Source organism: Cydia splendana, chromosome 9 (genome assembly GCF_910591565.1).
Source record: "Cydia splendana chromosome 9, ilCydSple1.2, whole genome shotgun sequence".
In the NCBI taxonomy this organism is placed as follows: domain Eukaryota; kingdom Metazoa; phylum Arthropoda; class Insecta; order Lepidoptera; family Tortricidae; genus Cydia; species Cydia splendana.
The window spans coordinates 15,771,052-15,790,085 of NC_085968.1; the positions used below are offsets into that span (position 1 = coordinate 15,771,052).

The following is a 19,034-nucleotide window of genomic DNA, read 5'->3' on the forward strand; positions in this document are numbered from 1 at the left end:
TCCATTAAGAAAAAAAAGTTTATTAGACCCACGGAAGAAAGAATGAGCGCGCCGCGCTATATTAGACCAAACGATAAATTGTATCGGGCCACAATCCTTTTAAGAAGGCGGGCTTTTGAAACCTGTTTGAAACCTATTCACAAAGCTATGATGTAAACAGAGATTTGGTGTCTGTAGTGAAATTGCTCAATGTAAAATGAATAGACAAAATTAAATTGACTAGGACTTTATTAAAATATAAAAGTTTTACAAAAATATCATTAAAACAATGAATTAGCCAGTTAGTTATACCTAGTTAGTTAGTTAGTTAAGCCATAGAGTAGATTACCCAAATGAAAACGCTGAAAAAAGAGCTAATAGATATTTTGATAGGACAGTTATTAACGTTCATCTGAAATGGTGCATGCAGTTTTTTTTTTCTGTTTATTAAGTCAGGAGTTGACAACGTTAGATTCTTGGTACGTGTGCATTACGTGGTACGGTCGATTCCGTGCAAGAGGCTAATTCAAGCTTACATTTTGACATCAAAATGATATACATATGATGTCATTATGTTCTCATTCGCCCGTGCGTCTCGCTCGCGCTAATTCGTGTAGGCAAGTCTGAGCGAAATGCACGTGCGCATGATAACTAAATTACATAATTTAAATATCATTTTGATGTTAAAGTGTAAGTTCAAATTGGCCTCCTGCTCCTGCGTCGTGGCGTGCCACTCGCTCGCATATTACAATTACCTCCTCCTATCCAAGCTGCCGACCCCTGTGGCGGTTACACGAGTTGCGCTAATTAGCGCGCAAAACTGAGCGATGCGCGCATGCAAGGCGCGAACCGCACATTCGCTAGATCTCAATCTGTACGCGCCTTAGCACAACAGCCTCCCAGCTATTTTCAGTAAAAGTTCAACCACAAATATAAATGCAAAAAAGTGCACCTTATTAACTTTACATACTTACATTTCATTCAAAAATAAACCTAGTCATTATTTGGGCCATTTTATTTAAAGTTGTCCCCTAGACTTATTTTTTTCAAAATTGGGATTTTTTATGTTATTTCTACTCAGAATCACGAGCTCTTTCTATCTATCTAATGAAGAAAAAAAGTGTCCCAAGGTTTTTTTCCACTCCGTTACCATTTTTTCATAGACTTTGTATGGCGGTTTCGGAATGGAAAAATCGAAAAATGTATGGAAATCATGGGACACTTTTTCTCCTTATAGGATCAAAAAAGATCATGATTCCGAGTAGAAATAACATTAAAAATCCCAATTTTGAAAAAAAAAGTGTGGGGGACATTGACATAGATATAGGGACTGGCTTTACGGACAATAATAATGAGGCATGACAGGGGCCAGTACAGCGGTGTGACACCGGTACAACGCGATTGGTTGATGAGTTCGCATCACGCGCGCGATTGGTTGATGAGTTCGCATCACGCGCGCTATTGGTCGCAACTAGTTGCATTAGACTGCACGATTGGCTGGAATTCGTGAGTCACACCGCTAAACTAGTACCATTTTTAGTGCCCGTAAGGCTAGTCCATAGATATATACGTTAATGGTGGGGGACAACTTTAAATAAAAAAGGCCCATTTACAAATCACTGGTTTAAAAAGCCAACATAAATAACGTATCAATTTTAATTAAAAACTATCACAGAGTTAGTCGAACATAATTTTATTATACCTGCCTTATTCTATAAAACAGGGCCGTAGCCAGGTAGGGTCTCTGTTATATGGTGGTATAAAAAAACTGTTACCCACTACTTGATCTCTTATGACCCGGTAAATCATTTTTTTCAGTCTACATTTTTTATTAGTTGATGCTATTTCCACCCTGTCTCCTACGGCCCTGTACATAATAATATAATAATTATAATATCAAACGGAATTTGATTCCCACATAACTTCTAGTTCCACTCATTTAGGTCCATTCATTTTAAAGGCCACCACTGCCATAATTTAATCTTGTCTTCCCATTATTTCTTTTTCTATGATTTCTTTTTCTAACTACAGAATCTATTACAGGCAGTTCGAAATCATGATGGTAAGATTTATACTCTTGCAATCGTCCAGTGCTAGAAGACCTCTTTAAAGAAGTTGTTGGTATTGTTCCATTAGTAATATGAAGAGGTCTTGCAGCCTGGATTCGTGGGATTTGAGTAGAACTTGTATTATTAATTTGTGCACTAGTAAGTGCCCGCGTGCATACATCTAATATCCTATCTAGAGTGGCGCTGTTTATCCGATCTCCGCCACCATCTATGCTAGGTATTTGATTCCCGCTTACGTTACTTGTATTAGTCCTATCACGTTTTTCATTCACGCCAATGCTAAACAAACCACATAGAAAACTAAGATTAAAGGGAATGTTAAGTATATAGGTAAATACTATCATCACAAGAAGAACAACTAATATAACAGTAAAAGCTACAGTTAATAAACCTGTCATTATCACATTCAGGGGAAACCATATGCCATCTGAAAACAAAAGAAAACTTGCATTATTAAGATAGTTCAAGCTGTAATTTATTTGTATTCAATCAAAAATGTATTGGCTTCAAATGTTCATTGTGACTCAGTGGACATTAATTGCGTCGCTTAATTTCAAACTCGGGTAAATCCATTCGACCCTCTCAGCAAATATCTACCCTATTACCTTTTCTTAATACCAAAATCGCATAATCTGACATATGGATTTACCCGAGTTTGAAGTTAAGCGACTCAATTATACGTTTTGAATTTGTCCATTGGATAACATATTCAATAACAAGTTATTATTGGGAGAGCAATCAAATTGTGATTAAGATCATTACTAAACACACTATATAATATGTATGAAAAACATTTCTTTAATATTTGAATTATTACCTGTTATCCCATGAATTATTGTCTGCACCGTAGCACTTATAGTGATCATTGGCTCAGATATAATTGTAGTAAACATCCTCACACCTATTTTCAAGGGGTTCATATATTTTAAGAACTTGATAGGGTCGGGAGGTGGCACATCACAGGTGGATGACCAGAAATACCATTTACATGTATTAATTGCTGACATGTAACGATCAAATTCGTGTTGCTCAGCCTCCTGCAATTAAATCATCATCAAATATTTTTTGTTGGATAATGTCTCCTGGGTCACTATTCCAAAGTCCAAACTATGTTTTTTTTTTGTTTTTAAAGTGTCAACCAAAGCATTAATTTTAGTTCCTGAACATAAAGCTTATGGAAATCGCCTCACTTTTGTAGAAACATTTATTAGGACTTCTAGGGATATTTTTATTGTAGTTTTGGTTATTTTGGAAGAAGTCCTCTTCAACCAAAAAACCAATCATAAAATACCAAAAACAAAAAAACATGACATTCAAAAATCATCAGCTAGTGTAGTATTTTACCTAGGAGACAGAACAAAAATAGGATAGGAAACTTACTTTGTATGAAACAAATACTTCATATAAATAAAGTGCAATAAAAGCAATAATCTTGAAGTGTTTATGGGACATATGATTCCACAGCCACATCATTACACCGGCAGCTGCTAATATTCCAAACGCCATTGTGATTTCCATCTGAAACATTAAAACACAATAATTAAAAAAAAATACTAAGGTCAAAAATATGATCATGGGATGGGATCATACCATTTCTGATGATCATGGGATCCAATGGTAAATGAGGTGGATAGTTTTAAAATTTCTTAGTACAGTCACATGCAATAATATATTACATGCAGTTATACATATAGCCATAAGAGAGTGCCACATATTTTTACGGCCTTCAAAGAGTAACATATTATTGCAGGTGACTGTACTTATGTTGGCAATATAAGTATATTGCTGAAATTAATAAATGCTCAAACATTTCAAAACAATTGTTTTTATATCATTTAATAAAGAAAATGCAGCTTTAATATTTGCAGGCAATGTAAAAACATATCAGATGTTTAACAACAAGATTTTAATGTGTTACGCATTTTGCATCAAGGATCTACAAAATAAGTTGGTAAGAAATCTAGAAGGCCTTAATATTACCTTATATTCCACCAAATAAAATTGGATGTAATCATTCCACGCCATAACTATTCTTTCTGAAACACTAGGCTTGTAAATGGCATTCTCCACATATCCCACTGAGCGACGGAATATTTCCTCAGACAGAGCTACATTTGGATTGAGGTAATCATTTAAAGTGGTCCATTGACTCTCGTCAAATCGCATTTGAACTGAAACTTCGACTGAGTTGTCTTCGTTTTTCTGTAAAAATTAAAATCTAAATTAGAAAATAATGTATGGTAACAAAACCTTACTTTGAGGCCAAACAAAGAATGTAAACAGAGTCTAAACGTTAGGTACGCTATGCCGTCAAACAGAACCATAACCTTGTATTTAGAGAAAAGTGATATTCCAGAAGTCTTTTTGCAGTGTTCAGTACACTGTGCTTCAACAGAAAAGTTACAACTTACTTTATATTGCCCTCCTTTTAATATAATGGCTAGCATTCGTTTAAAGAACCAGTCTCTCATCCCTGTACTTGCGGATTCTGTAGTCCTAACCTGAGGCAAAGACATCCTCAGATCAGGTGTAACATCAATATTCTCCTTTTGTTGAAGTATTGCGTCATTTTTATTGTGCCAAGGGTCCGGTCCATCTTGTTGTACAGTTGCAAGTGGGTAACAACACATACACATCGTTATTAACAATGTTTTCGTCATTTTTAATTATAAGATTACATATATACATATATAATACATACATATATTATATTCTAATGATTATAGAGTTTATTTTTTGAAATGACGTTTGTTTGGTTTACTGACATATGTCACATACATAGATTTATAATATATAGAGATTCCGTCTCAGCGAGCTGTCACTGTTACCACTTTTGTTTAGGCCAAGCACGTACCACGACTTTTTGTCGCGCGATAATTTAGTCGCAGAAATGTAACGTATGTGTTTATATGGCAGTGCGCGCATATGCGACAAAAAAATCGCAGCGATTTTAAAATTGTGATTTGTCACATTTTTCCGCGACTTGTCGATTGTCGCAAAGTGAATTGCAGCATACGGAGCTGTATGGCCCCGCGCGCACAGCGATTATAAAATCGCACCCCGGACCTCAGTCGGCATTTGGCTCTCCAAGCGTCAACATATCGGAACCTGCTTCTCCAATGGAACCACAAGATGAGACGTTTGATGTTGACCGTTTAATTATGGAAATAGAAGGAGATCACCTTTGTGTCTATAAGAAGACACGTTTCACGACAAGCGACTGGTACGAAATCCATATTGAGAATGAACAAATCGTCGACTTTTTCATCGCAGTGCGCGCAGTGGATTTTCTGCGATATATTACAGCGCGATTCTAAAATCGTGTCGCAAAAATTAAAATCGTGGTGCGCGCTTGGCCTTAGTGTACGATTAAGTCTCATCTTGAGACTCCATCGGAGAAGCAGGTTCCGACATGTTGAGGCTTGGAGAGCGAAGTGCCGACTGAGGTCCGGGGTGCGATTTTATTATCGCAGTGCGCGCAGGGCCATACAACTCCGTATGCTGCAATTCACTATGCGACAATCGCGTCGCGAGCAGTCGCGGAAAAATGTGACAAATCACAATTTTAAAATCGCTGCGATTTTTTTGTCGCATATGCGTGCACTGCCATATAAACACATACGTTACATTTCTGCGACTAAATTATCGCGCGACAAAAAGTCGTGGTGCGCGCTTGGCCTAACAATTTAACACCACCTTGCTGTAGCCATGTCGATAAAGTCATATCGATAAACTATCGACATTTCTTGCAATTTTAATTTTACTTCAAAGGTTTAACGATACCTAAAATGAACAAAAACACTTTTATTCTTTATTGTGGTTATCAGATCACAATTTTATCGTCGCGCCCCAGCGGGGAACCAAGGGAAAGTTCAGATATTTAATTAAAATACATAAATACCTACTAAAATATGTGTTCCGCAATAATTGATTTATTTTATTATATTCTAATATATTTATTATTCATTAGCATTTCAATTATGTTTATGTTTAACGAAGATTCAATTAATAGCTATTTCGTTCCGGTGTGTAGCGTTTATCGATATATAACATGATTAAAATCGACTTTTCACATCCCTAAAAGAGCACTCATACACGTTTTTACGCACACATACACAGCCTGGAAGCACCAAAAAAGGCGACACTTTGATTTGAAGTTCATCTTGTCAACAGTATGGTTGTCCTTTTTTAACAAATGGCATTTTTAAAAGAGCGAGGAGAGAGAAGTGATACCAGTTGCTGCGCCGTCAAATTGAACAGAAAACGTTGGGGCCTTGTCACATATGTATCTATTATAGAGAGTCTAATAGCCGGTTTAGACTCTCGCGCGAGCCACGAGACGAGCCGCGAGCCGCGCCACGAGACGCGAGTGTAAGCGGTGGGCTCGCGGCTCGTCTCGTGGCTCGGCTCGCGCTCGCCTGGCTCGCGTGGAGGAGCGGTTTTTTGGGCACGAGCCAAAGGGGCTCGCGCGGGACGCGCGCTTGCGTTCACACTCGCGTTCGGCTTGTCATTCGATTATAAACCTTATGCCGTGCCGTTAGTGTTTAAAATATATTAGCTCGACGAGCTTACGAGCCATGAGACGAGCCTCGAGCCGAGCCACGAGGCGAGAGTGTAATCATTAGCTCGATGGGCTCATGCGCTCAAGGCCACTCGAGGCGAGCCACGAGACGCGCCGCGAGCCGAGCCGCGAGACGAGAGTCTAAATCGGCTATAAACCGACTATGATAGTCGGTTTAGACTCTCGCGCGAGCCACGAGACGAGCCGCGAGCCGCGCCACGAGACGCGAGTGTGAACGGTAGGCTCGTGACTCGTCTCGCGGCTCGGCTCGCGCTCGTCTGGCTCGCGTCACAGAACACCGCCTCTAGAAACCTAATATTGGCCATTTTGTTCCCGACGCAAATCACCAAACTGTGAGGTGCGGGAGGGGTGCTCACAGCGTTGCGATTGGTCGTTTCAAACATGGCGCGCTGACACGTGTAAGCGTAGGGATGGGACATGTTCATTACAGGTAGTGGGTACTGCTACCAGTGATACCGAAATTTATTGTGGTAAAATTGTTACCAATTTAGAATACTTAGAGTAAACTTACTTAATAATTATATTGATTAATTTAATATTTCATTAAGTAATTTAACAATGTACCTGAAATGTTTACTTAACATATTAGGGCATTTCTGTTTAAAGTACCCAGAACATGAATTTTAAAGTTTAGAATTTTTATATTATTTCCACTCAGAATCGCAATCTCTTTCGATACGAGAAAAAAGTGTCGCCAAAATCTCATACAATTATTTTCTTTTGTCCGTTTTATTAAGGTCATAGAAGGTTGTATTGAAAACATATTCAAATGGACCAATAACATATGCCTATTACAAATCAACTCCGAGTTGTCTCGCACTTCTTTGAAGTTCATCATCAGGTCCATTTCGTGACATGAGACCTAACTGCTCACCTAGAGGATTCTAAAAAACCCATACAACATATGTATAAGACATACCAACACCGAGTTCCCTCGCACTTCTTTGAAGTTCATCATCAGGTCCATCTCGTGACATGAGACCTAACTGCTCACCTAGAGGATTCTAAAAAACCCATACAACATATGTCTATCACAAACCAACACCGAGATCCCTCGCACTTCTTTGGAGTTCATCATCAGGTCCATCTCGTGACATGAGACCTAACTGCTCACCTAGAGGATTCTAAAAAACCCATACAACATATGTCTATCACAAACCAACACCGAGTTCCCTCGCACTTCTTTGAAGTTCATCATCAGGTCCATCTCGTGACATGCGGCCTAACTGCTCCGCCAGGCCAGCCTAGAGGATTCTAAAAAACTTACACAACATATTACCTATATATTATGTCTAAAATGGTACAATACGGTATGACGAATCACGAAGTTTCCGCAACTGAAAAACCATCATCGTCACATCACTAGTCGAAAGGGAAAGGGATAGCGCATTGCATTTTCAAGTTGACGAAAAGGGACGGACATACTTCGCCTCTGCTTACGACCAGTATAAAATGAACCCCGCGGACAAGAAACATTATTCAATGAAATAATGAATTTGACTTTCCTGTGGGATGTTATTCCATCTGTTTCGTAAGTAGATGTCTTAGATGACTTGCCACACCATTTTACGCTGCAATATCCCATGATTTCCCAATGAATTCAATAGTTTACGATATATTTTCTTAGACTCGTGCACACTGCTAACAGGTCGTAACCTTGGGCGCAACTGATCGGAGCGGGGCGCAACTGATCGGAGCGGCGCGCGAACAATCTTATATTTGACCTATACACCATACGGGCGGTGGCCGCGAGTCGTCCTATAAGCTCGGTCTATAGGGGTTGGTCTGTGGGCTCGCGTGGAGGAGCGGTTTTTTGGGCACGAGTCAAAAGGGGCTCGCGCGGGACGCGCGCTTGCGTTCACACTCGCGTTCGAGTTGTTATTCGATTATAAACCTTATGCCGTGCCGTTAGTGTTTAAAATATATTAGCTCGACGAGCTTACGAGCCATGAGACGAGCCTCGAGCCGAGCCACGCGGCGAGAGTGTAATCATTAGCTCGACGGGCTCATGCGCTCAAGGCCACTCGAGGCGAGCCACGAGACGCGCCGCGAGACGAGCCGCGAGCCGAGAGTCTAAACCGGCTATCAGATATCCGGAAAAGGATATCATTTGTCATTCGAGCAAATGTTAAAAAATTGGAAAACTGAATTATCTTTGATAGCGTTTTAGTAATGTACTCAAATAGATCGGAAGTGTTTAAGGTACACTTTTCACCGCTCTGGGTTATAACCGCGAAAATCGAAGTTCGCAAATTGCGGGCATCTTTCTCTGTCACTCTTATTACGCCTTCATTGTAGTAAAAGAGAGAGATCCCCGCAATTTGCGAATTTCAGTTTTCGCGGTAGGCCCCCTGTGCTTGTCTTTGGAAATTTATTGAAAAAACTAGGCACGTTTGGTGGATCTAAATATAGTAAAAAAATCTTCACAATTGATATAACGATTGATAACTCTACATACTGACGTGTTATATGCTCGGAGTAATTAACAATGGAGCCGCCATTAACAGGCCTTCCCCTCTGTCGAAAATAGGCGGCCAATGGTCAACCACATGTCAACCATATGTATGGACTGACGTTTATCTGACATGACGTACCTATACATTTGATGTGCCCCTCCCCCGCAAAAAACGGCAGACTATTTTGTACCGAAAATTTTAGACATGGCGTCTCCGTTGGTTATATCCTCTAAGGTTATATGTTATATCCTTAAAATATTTAACTTTAATAATTTTCTTCACGTTTTATTAAGATGCTTAAATAGAACATGCGATTTTTTTATTACTTTTTATTAGTCAATGTCAAAGAAAAAAAAAAAAAAATTAGTCAATGTCAAGTTGACATTGACATTGTCACATTTGACATTGACAATTTAAAAGCGGCGAGAGACGGCTAAGGCGACATTTATTATATGTTTATTATTATCCAAAGTACAATACAAGACTTTCAGACGAAATGTCTTCAATTGATTTTGATCCATCTATAAAACTGTGCTTAAAGCACTTACACTCCAGCGCCTCAGATTCGACAGAGCAACTCCGGCTAACCCTCGACGATATCATTCGTCAGACCTACGGCAGTGCAAAAACTTTAGCCAATACATTGCCTAAGAAATATTTGAATGAGGAAAAATTAGAATCGCCTCGGATGGCGAAGCATAAGAGTGAGAAAGCGTCGAGTTCGAAGACGGTGCCTATACCGCAGCAGAGTCCGCAGCAGTTGCAGATTCCGGAGCGGGAGAACGACGATGGGTCGGTGATGGACGGGGAGCTGGCGTTCGACCTGCTGGAGGAGGACCTGACGTGCGCGGTGTGCCGGCAGATCGCCGTGCAGGCGGGGAACAGACTGGTGGAGTGTGAGGCTTGCCATGCACTCTATCATCAGGTAATTAAAAAAAAATCCAGTTAACATTCCTGTTTGTTGACAGCATATAACGCTTTTTGTGATTTAACGATTAAAAACTGAAAAATTCTGATAGAATACTTTTATCATTCAAAGTTGTAAAGGAAATATTAAGTTCAATTCATCTGGTAAACCATAAGTCTCTTTGTTCACCTTGACTCTAAAGGCGGGATTCCACCAGTGTGCGGCACTGTGCAGCACAAGCATTTTTGTACTGAATATGCTTGTGCCGCACACTGGTCGAGTCCCGCCTTAACATTCCGTGCAAAGTTTGTTAAAATTCAAACATATAACATGTTTTATCCCTTAAAACAAGGATTTAAACCTGTAGGTACTTTTATTTCTTCAACAACTATTAGCCACTAAAGTACAGTGATAATTCTGTGAATTTCATTTTGTGAATTTGTTCCAGGATTGTCATAAGCCTGTAATCAGTGACAATGATGTCAGTGCAAGCTGGCAGTGTGCATCCTGCCTCGCGTCCCAAGGCTTTGTCACCAGCTACACTAAAATATCACCAGCCTCCAAATCACCCACCCATGTCTCAGGATCCACTACACCAGTTAAGATCTCATCAGGCAGTTCATCGTCTAAGGTTGTCACTCCTAATATAAATATAATTTCGGCTGACAAAAGACTGCAGATTATGAAGAAGAAAGCAGCGAAGCAACATGAAAAGAAGAAACACAAATGAAGCAGTTTGATTTAGCGGAATCAATGTAAAGCCAGACCAGTAATATATGATCATTGTCAAGAGGGCACTGTTATTCTCATGTATAGGGTGACAGTTAAGTATAGTATGAAAAAATTTGTTCCAGTGAAATTCCACAACATAGCGTGTGTTCATATATTCCTGGTCAGGCTTTGTGGACATAAAAGTAACTATGTTGTACTTATAATAAGGTAACATAATATAATATTGCAAAAATAGTTCTTTTTAACTTCAGCCCAGTCATCTTAAATTTAACCTGTTATACTCGTAGGTCATAATAGGCCTGTTGCAAGTAACAAAGAATCATGGAAATAATGGTTTCAAAGAAACATATATGTTAATACGATTCTAAAAAATTGCCCAATCTCAGTATAAACTGAAGGATTATTAATATATTCAATAAAATAAAAGTGCAAAATTCTCCAATCGGCCATTATTACTGAAACGCCAATCAGAAGCGTTCTAAACAGTGACGTCATCAATCCATAACATATTTCTTAGAGCAACATAGACCATCTCATTGACCGAAATCCATACGTTCTCACCAAAGAGTTCGAAGGTGAAAAAAAAATGTTATTTCGCCACTAAACATTTATTATGTCCAAAAAATATTATTACACGATATAAAGTAGATATCTATTTCTTATTATCTAAATAAAATGCTAAATAAAACGTGATTTCACCAACAAACTTTTTAATTATTTGGCTGAACGGAACTATCATTGCCATGTTGGCTGTCGTAACTAGAAAAAATGAAAAATGAAAAAGTAAAACCGGCGCTCGGTGATTTTCACTCAAAATTTACATGTATCTAAATAATTCATCTTAAATTGCAACCGTGTGAGAGTTTTTGTGTAAAATGAGTTATTGTGATAAATGTTTGTAGTGTATTTATCATCCCTAATCGTAATATAAGGTGCTGAATTAACAATATCATTCGGATTCAAGAAAAAATCGTAACTGTAAGTATGTAAACAATGTCTACCACCCTACCACCAACTAAATGGTGACGTCACAAATGTGGTGCGAGGCGTTTTCGCGCGTGTTTTAAACTAGCTATAATAAAATGCAATTATTTATGTTAAATCTTATGAGTATAGCTGAAATATTGTGTTTTTCGGAACCAATACAAGTGTACCGACAATAATAAAAGGGATTTCAAAATTTGTCATCAGGCCTATTATACATAAGTTTTAAAATTTATATATGTTTGTGACTTACGTATGTGTGCTAGCTAGGTAGCTAGAACCGAACTGGGAGAACCCGCAGATCTTCATATTTACCCAAATGTCAATATATAACAGAGACCATAATGTGTAGTACTTTCAATACCTGAATTTACCTGACCCAGGGGCAATGTAGGAGGATTGCCTCCTACCCTCAAATCCCCATCGTTATTAATATCAAGTCAAATCAAAACATGTCAATGGATTAAGATCATAAAATGAAAATCGAATTGATAAGACTCGGGGAAGTCTCAAAACAAGTGAAATTGTAAGAAATTAGTCAGTTAAATGCCGTAAGGGTTGGCAGTGGATGTACACACTCGTCTTTTAGCGATGCTTGTGACCAATCAAATTGTTCCTAATTAGAAAGTATGGCATCAACTGGTCACTATGAACTTTACTTTTCAATTAGGAACGATTTGATGGTTTAGGGCGTGGCTAGGCCGACGGATATTGATGATTTTGCATTTTTAACGCGAACGAACCATTCGATCGGCTGAGGTTAGCTGACGACCTCCGAACCCGAACACAATCGGCGGGAAACCAATTTACTGGAATCGTAAGCCGACGGCACCGAGCAACGAGAAGCTTGTGTACAACCGCTGTATGTCTTTTTGCAGCTCATAGGATATTTGAAAAGTAAGTAGGGTAACGGGTCCAGTAGTCAGACTTTCTTGTCTATTTTTATACTACTTATAGTATTATTACCTCATACTTTCCCAGTTTCGCTCAAACAGACGTCGCATCGCAGCCAATTCAAATGTGATATTATTTATGGTCTGCCTGCCCGGTATACGCACTATTATATAAGCAGGTATGAAATGGGATGGGACCTGAAAATGCCCTCCTATTTGTAACTTATGAGTTGAGACGGATACTTTTGTTGCGTTGTCGGGTTGTCCTACCTATTTGAAAACTACACTATTACCTACTGCTGACTGTACAAGCTGCAAAAGTGCATACCCACTTTATGAATGAAGTCCAGCCTTATAGTGTGTGACGTTTAGCGTCGCATGAAGTAGGTAGATTGCAAAATGAGACGAAAGAAAACTAACCAGAGTAAATTTTACGAAATATAATTTTAAAAAAATAAAAAAAACTAAAGGAAAGACAAGGTCGTGGATCTTTTCTGAGCTGGCAATTAACAGTGGTGAAACGAGTCCTTGATAGGGGTCACTTCCCTGCACTACGTCGCAGAACGTCGAACTTAGAGGTGGCCGTCTTCAAAAAAAAAGGGTTCCGGATCCAGCACGGGAACCTTCCGGAACGAAGCGGAGCATGCGAATTCAGGTTGGTAGGTTCCGACTCCAACCCCAGACTTGGTCCCTGGAATTCCGGTAAAAATGGCCATTTCAAGAAAAGTCCAATTTTGTACAAGTGACTGCGACATCCGGATTTTAGGCCAAATTAATGCGCTAATGAGAAAGTAGGCTGGTGTAGTGAACCCCAAAGAATTAAAAGGTGATCAATGATGTGGCAGTCACAAGTAGAATCATCATTTTAAATTTAAAACAAAGAAGAAAGTGAAGTTAAATTTACTAAATGTACTTCTACAACTAAAAGCTTTATTAATGCATGTCAACTACAATTTGGCATGTAATTTTATACATTTAAATTAGAATTAAGCCTAACTTTGATTATAATCTACAAGATTTTTATAAAGTGGGTATAGACTCATATTTCCAGAAGGTTCGAGAAGCTTGTTATTTCCAGCGTTATTTTTATAGGAAAATTACAGTTAATAAGCAGATAGTGATAGCCAAATGTACCCAGAAAGAACTAAATGAAAATGTGATGGCAAGAAGAAAATGATTCCTTAATTTACTACTATGAAAGTTACCTTTCTCTTAAAACTACAAAATATTCAAAACACTCACCCTATTTGGGGAAATACTGGAACTTAACACATTTAATATTAGAATAAATTTTACACCATATTAAAAATTTGTCACATCATGACTGTAAAATTGTATCTTTGAATTTAGTCGATTTGACCTCTCGCTGTCAAAGCCGTGGTAGCAATGTCTCGGACGCGTATGTGTCTCATTAGCTGGCCGGTTCACATCGCTTATCGCGAGCCGGGTGACGTAGTCCTTTGTATTCGCATCTAGTTTTACCTAATAGCAAATGCAGTCGTCAATTCTGTTTGTTCGTAGATTTATTTTGTATATATTAGTTTTTAAGGTTTTTATATATATTTTTTTAGATCATAAGTATGAAATGTGTATTATAGTAGTTTATAGTTATATTTAGGTTTAAGTTTATTTCTTATTTTGTAGAATTTTAATTGGAAATAACGGTAAACCGTTACAAGTGGATATGCATTTTTGCAGGTGTGTAAGCAGCTGGATATTGCCTGCAAGTATATGTACCTATCACATCCTAATACCTAACTATATACTAGTTAAATATTTCTTCCGTCGGAGCTTTCAGCGAAAAGCTAATGATAAAATAAAAGAAAACAATGTTGAGTGAATGTTTTTTTATTTCAACAATATCGCATCACGTTTACGATGAAACTTAATCCAAAAGCAACAGAGCTTCCCCTATTACGTGCGTCCAATCTCAGAAATACGGCGACCCTATTGGCGGTTTCCCAGATGGGCGGGTCGGGATGCTGTAACATACCATGTGTTTGAAACGTCACTTTTGTTACATGGCATTAAGGTTCATATTCATTTGTTACATTTTGGAAACAAGGAGATATTTTGCTACGCCTCCTGTGTTATCTTTTTTTAGGAAACACTTTTAGAGAGATCTTTGTGAAGATATTAGTTTCGGGGCGGAGTGTCGTGGGCGCGGGTTTCAGCTCAATAGTTCAGTTGTAATAAAACATTTGCAACACTAAAAGTGTCTAAATTCGTCATAAACAGTATTGTGAGCGCGGTTAACTAGTTACTTTAAGTAGGTACCTAATTAGTGAAAATCGGATCGTCATTTGACTCATTTGTGATTTCTCGCGATTAAGCTTATTTAACGGTAAGTCAATTATAATTTTGTACATGTTTTAATTTCATAAAAATACCTAGGTTCATACAAAATATAATTTAATTTCCTTGTATCCAATAGTTGCCTTCCTAATACTCAATAATTTAATTAGGTACCCACCTTTTAGGTACAAGAAAATTTTGGAGATCCCCAAAATCTTAATTGCAAAATTTAATCGTTTTTATTAGATTTTCCCTTTACAAACTTAATGGTATTATCTATCTAGTTACATAAATAGGGAGATAATAGGTATCTATTAAGTAGGGCTCGCGGTCGAGTCCGTGTTTCGTTTACACGTTTCGAATACCCGTTTCCGAATAACACGTACACGGTTTTCTGGCCCGTTCCGCACGTGTAATTAAGAAACGTGTAATTAAGATCCGTCTCCACGGATAAACGGGTATTCGAAGAAACGGATCTTATTTACCCGTGGCTCCGGACACGTCCTTGACGAGTAGCGAAGGAACGAACCGGCGCGGCGTACTTAAGAGTCAGATTAGTAGACAAAAGATTCATGACGAGTTCCCGTCATATTTAACCTTATTCCATGGTTCATAGAGTCGAAATTCAATAAACGATTTACAGAACCCTTTTTAACCAGGTAGTTTTTGCTTGCAAATTTGCAAATACGAGTAGAAAATTAGAAATACAATAGGTATACCTATGCTAGTTATCAAAATAGTATTTTATATAAGACTTCAAATACTAATACTTTATGGTTTATTAATATAACTTGATAGCAATAAATTTAAAGTGCTTAAAAAAAATAAAAGCAATAAAGAGTATAAAGACTTTACGTTAAAATCTGGCCATGCATGATCTGATCGGTGGTGGTAGGTAAGTATACAATAAGAATAAGAGAATAAGAAGAATAATATTTATTTCTTTAACATTATCCAAAATTATAACATTCATAATACACTTAAATAGAACTTAACTAATGTAAATATACAAATATGTTTTTTAAAAAGTAAACAGTGATGTTTACTTAACATTAAATATAAAATCTTCTATGCAAGCAATATTTGTATCTGGCTCGAACATATTTTACATCAATACCTAAACTAAGTATGTATATAATACTTGTATCTTAGGTATTTCGTGTTAGTAGGCCAATTTAGTGTAACTTATTGGGCAAAAACAATAAAGAAAATATTAATATTCTTACCAATTGCATATTTTTAAACAGTTCTTATATTTTTAATAATTTGTATTCTGTATATTGTATGTGTGAGTTTTTACGAATATATTCTGTCAATAAGAAATGTATATTTTTAATCTAATTATTTTTTAAGTTACGTAAGCCAGACATCTTAGTATTATTATAGTAAACCACGTAAAAATTAATAAATACAGTGTAAACTCTATATAACGACACTGAAGGGACTGCGGATTTTTCGACGTTAAGTATAGAGAGTGGTTGTTAAATGGAGTGACATAAAAAGGTCATCTTACTATTCTAAATATTCTAATGAATCTGTTTATAATATACTTAGGACACATTTTGCACAAGAAGAACATTCATTTCATACAAATAACAACGCCTATTAATTTATAACGTGTAACATCTTGTCAAAAGTCTAGTGCCCGAGGTAAACATGTGCAAGTTGATCATACAAAAACAAAAGACAAATTTTCTTAGAATCTCCGGTACGTCAGTCGAAGTAAACACGTGCTAGATAATAAAACAACAAAACAGCAAACAAAAAAACGTACACAGCTGCAGTTTATATCAATTTCGGCAACTTAGAAAGTATTTCTTAATGATGTATTATGCCGTATTGTTGTCGTTAAATAGAGTGAGCGTGACGCTATATAGAGTATATTACTGTATAGAAAACAAGGTAAACCAACCAAAGTCAAGCAATTTCGACATTTTAAGGAGTTTGTCGTTAAATCGAGTGACGTTATAAAGAGTTTACACTGTAATCATGTGTATCTGCCAATAAGTAATGTATTTACAACTTTTAATATAATTTCATATATAGATAGACTAATTCGCATGACTGAACATAGAGAGACATATAGACATATGGTCGCCGACCTCCTGGACGGAGATGGCACTTAAAGAAGAAGAAGAATATAATTTAGTATGAATTTATGACAAGTAAGACTTTTCTTAAATTCATTATCTTATTATCATATAAAATGAACTTTAAGACTGTACTAATAAATATTATTTACAATTTTAGCAACAAAACAACAAAACGATTTTAAATTAAAGTAACTTGGAAAGACTGTATTTTACGAATTGGTCGACTAAGTGGTGAACTGGAGTCATACCTACTTACCTAAACACAATATCTTAAAAGTCATATTTATTTCGTGTTCATTTGCTTCGATACATTTGCTTCTTTAATTTTAGCCGCTGCATTTGTTACAATTTCATATATGTGTAGACAGGTTCTCCTTATTACACCGACATAAAGCTTATAATTAGCTATGGCAATTCTGATAATGGTTTGGGACTCTACTTGTTTTCGGTGATATCAGACAAAAGGGTATTGGAAAACAACACGTTCTAAAGTTCTAATGAATGGAACACCACCGGCCGGCATTTATTACCTGAGCACTAGTGTGAAAGTGACCCCAGTCAACATGAATGATTACCAATTTTGAGATCTATCTTAATGTATTTAGCAATATAATTGCAAGGTAACCAAGGTAGCATAGGTTTTTAAGGTTCTCGTGTGAAATCCTGCGTTTCAAATGCCGCTGTACTTTTTTTGCGTCGTTGGTAGATTAGTTAACAGTTAGGTAATTGATAAAAATAACAAATAACCACAAAGTAGTAGTAGGTAGTATTTGTCTGCATACCTATTCTTCGCGAAACTATATAACTTACACCATTATATATAAAATGTGTTTCTTTGATTAAAATGTAATATGTAATGAAATTAACTTAAAAGCAATAATAGTAAAAAAAATTGGCCAAGTGCGAGTCCGACTCGCACACGAAGGGTTCCGTACCATTATCTATAAAAACGGTCACCCATCCAAGTACTTAAGTCCCAGAGCCCCACTTAAGTCTTTATTTTATTCTGTTTTTAGTATTTGTTGTTATAGCGGCAACGGAAATACATCATCTGTGAAAATTTCAGCATCACAGATCACGAGATACAGCCTGGTGACAGACGGACGGACGGACGGACGGACGGACAGCGGAGTCTTAGTAATAGGGTCCCGTTTTACCCTTTGGGTACGGAACCCTAATTAAGGTTCTAAACTAGGGACGAGTAAGTTCAAAATTAAAAATAGTAGACTATATAGAATAGGGACACCTACTTCCATTCATATACAGAGTCATTTTTGGACCGTTAGCCATATTGTGCGAGGTGATTAGGTAGGTCATACTGAACAACTTTTTCTATGGGACCAACCTCGAAATCCCAAAAAAAAATTGGCCTTCCCATAGAAAACGTCGACATCCACTCGACCAAAATGTATGAAACGGCCAAAAAAAATTTTGTGATTTCGGAGTTGGTCCCATACAAAAAGTTATTCAGTATGGCCTACCTAATCACCTCGCACAATATGGCATACGGTCCAAAAATGACCCTGTATTGTATACTTAGTTGGTTAAATATGTTATATTAACACATGTGTTAAAACTTTTATAAATATATTTTTTTTTAAATTCGTACGCTAAACGAGTTCATCTGAAGTCAACATTCAATACTAGACCTTGCATACCCAGAGCTAGAGCATTGATTAGCTCAAACTGTTTCGGATCCGTTCGGGCCGGTCTTAAGTACCCGTGTAAACGGAGATACGTATCTGAGAAACGTTTCTTGGGAACGGTTCTTGGATACGTATCCGGATCTCGGCGGTTCCGTGTAAACCGTGTTCTTAGCACCGCCGGTCTTAAGAACACGGGTATTCGTTTCGGCGTGTAACACGGATACCGGGAGCCCTACTATTAAGTGATATTTAGTTTCTTAAATCAGTAGGTATATACTTAGTTGAAAACCTACCTAAAAAAGTTATCAAAATAAACCTAATTTTAAATTACCTTCTAAAGAATGGATGGGAAACCTAATATAACCTAGGTTCTTACGAATATCTATGATTGCTGAGAC

The 19,034-nt window shown here is 37.4% G+C and overlaps 2 protein-coding genes across 2 annotated transcripts; one reads left to right on the forward strand and one right to left on the reverse strand.

Moving 5' to 3' along the window:
• Positions 1-112: 112 nt before the first annotated feature.
• LOC134793627 (uncharacterized) lies at positions 113-4,745 on the reverse strand. The gene is made up of 5 exons (XM_063765252.1): positions 4,460-4,745; positions 4,029-4,250; positions 3,429-3,566; positions 2,866-3,085; positions 113-2,475 (listed from the first exon to the last, which is right to left on the reverse strand). Exons 1-5 carry the CDS (start codon positions 4,706-4,708, stop codon positions 1,934-1,936), a joined length of 1,371 nt encoding a protein of 456 aa, XP_063621322.1. The 5' UTR covers positions 4,709-4,745; the 3' UTR covers positions 113-1,933.
• A 4,764-nt stretch (positions 4,746-9,509) lies between these two features.
• On the forward strand, positions 9,510-10,890 carry LOC134794019 (integrator complex subunit 12). The gene is made up of 2 exons (XM_063765723.1): positions 9,510-10,011; positions 10,442-10,890. Exons 1-2 carry the CDS (start codon positions 9,583-9,585, stop codon positions 10,721-10,723), a joined length of 711 nt encoding a protein of 236 aa, XP_063621793.1. The 5' UTR covers positions 9,510-9,582; the 3' UTR covers positions 10,724-10,890.
• Positions 10,891-19,034: the final 8,144 nt, after the last annotated feature.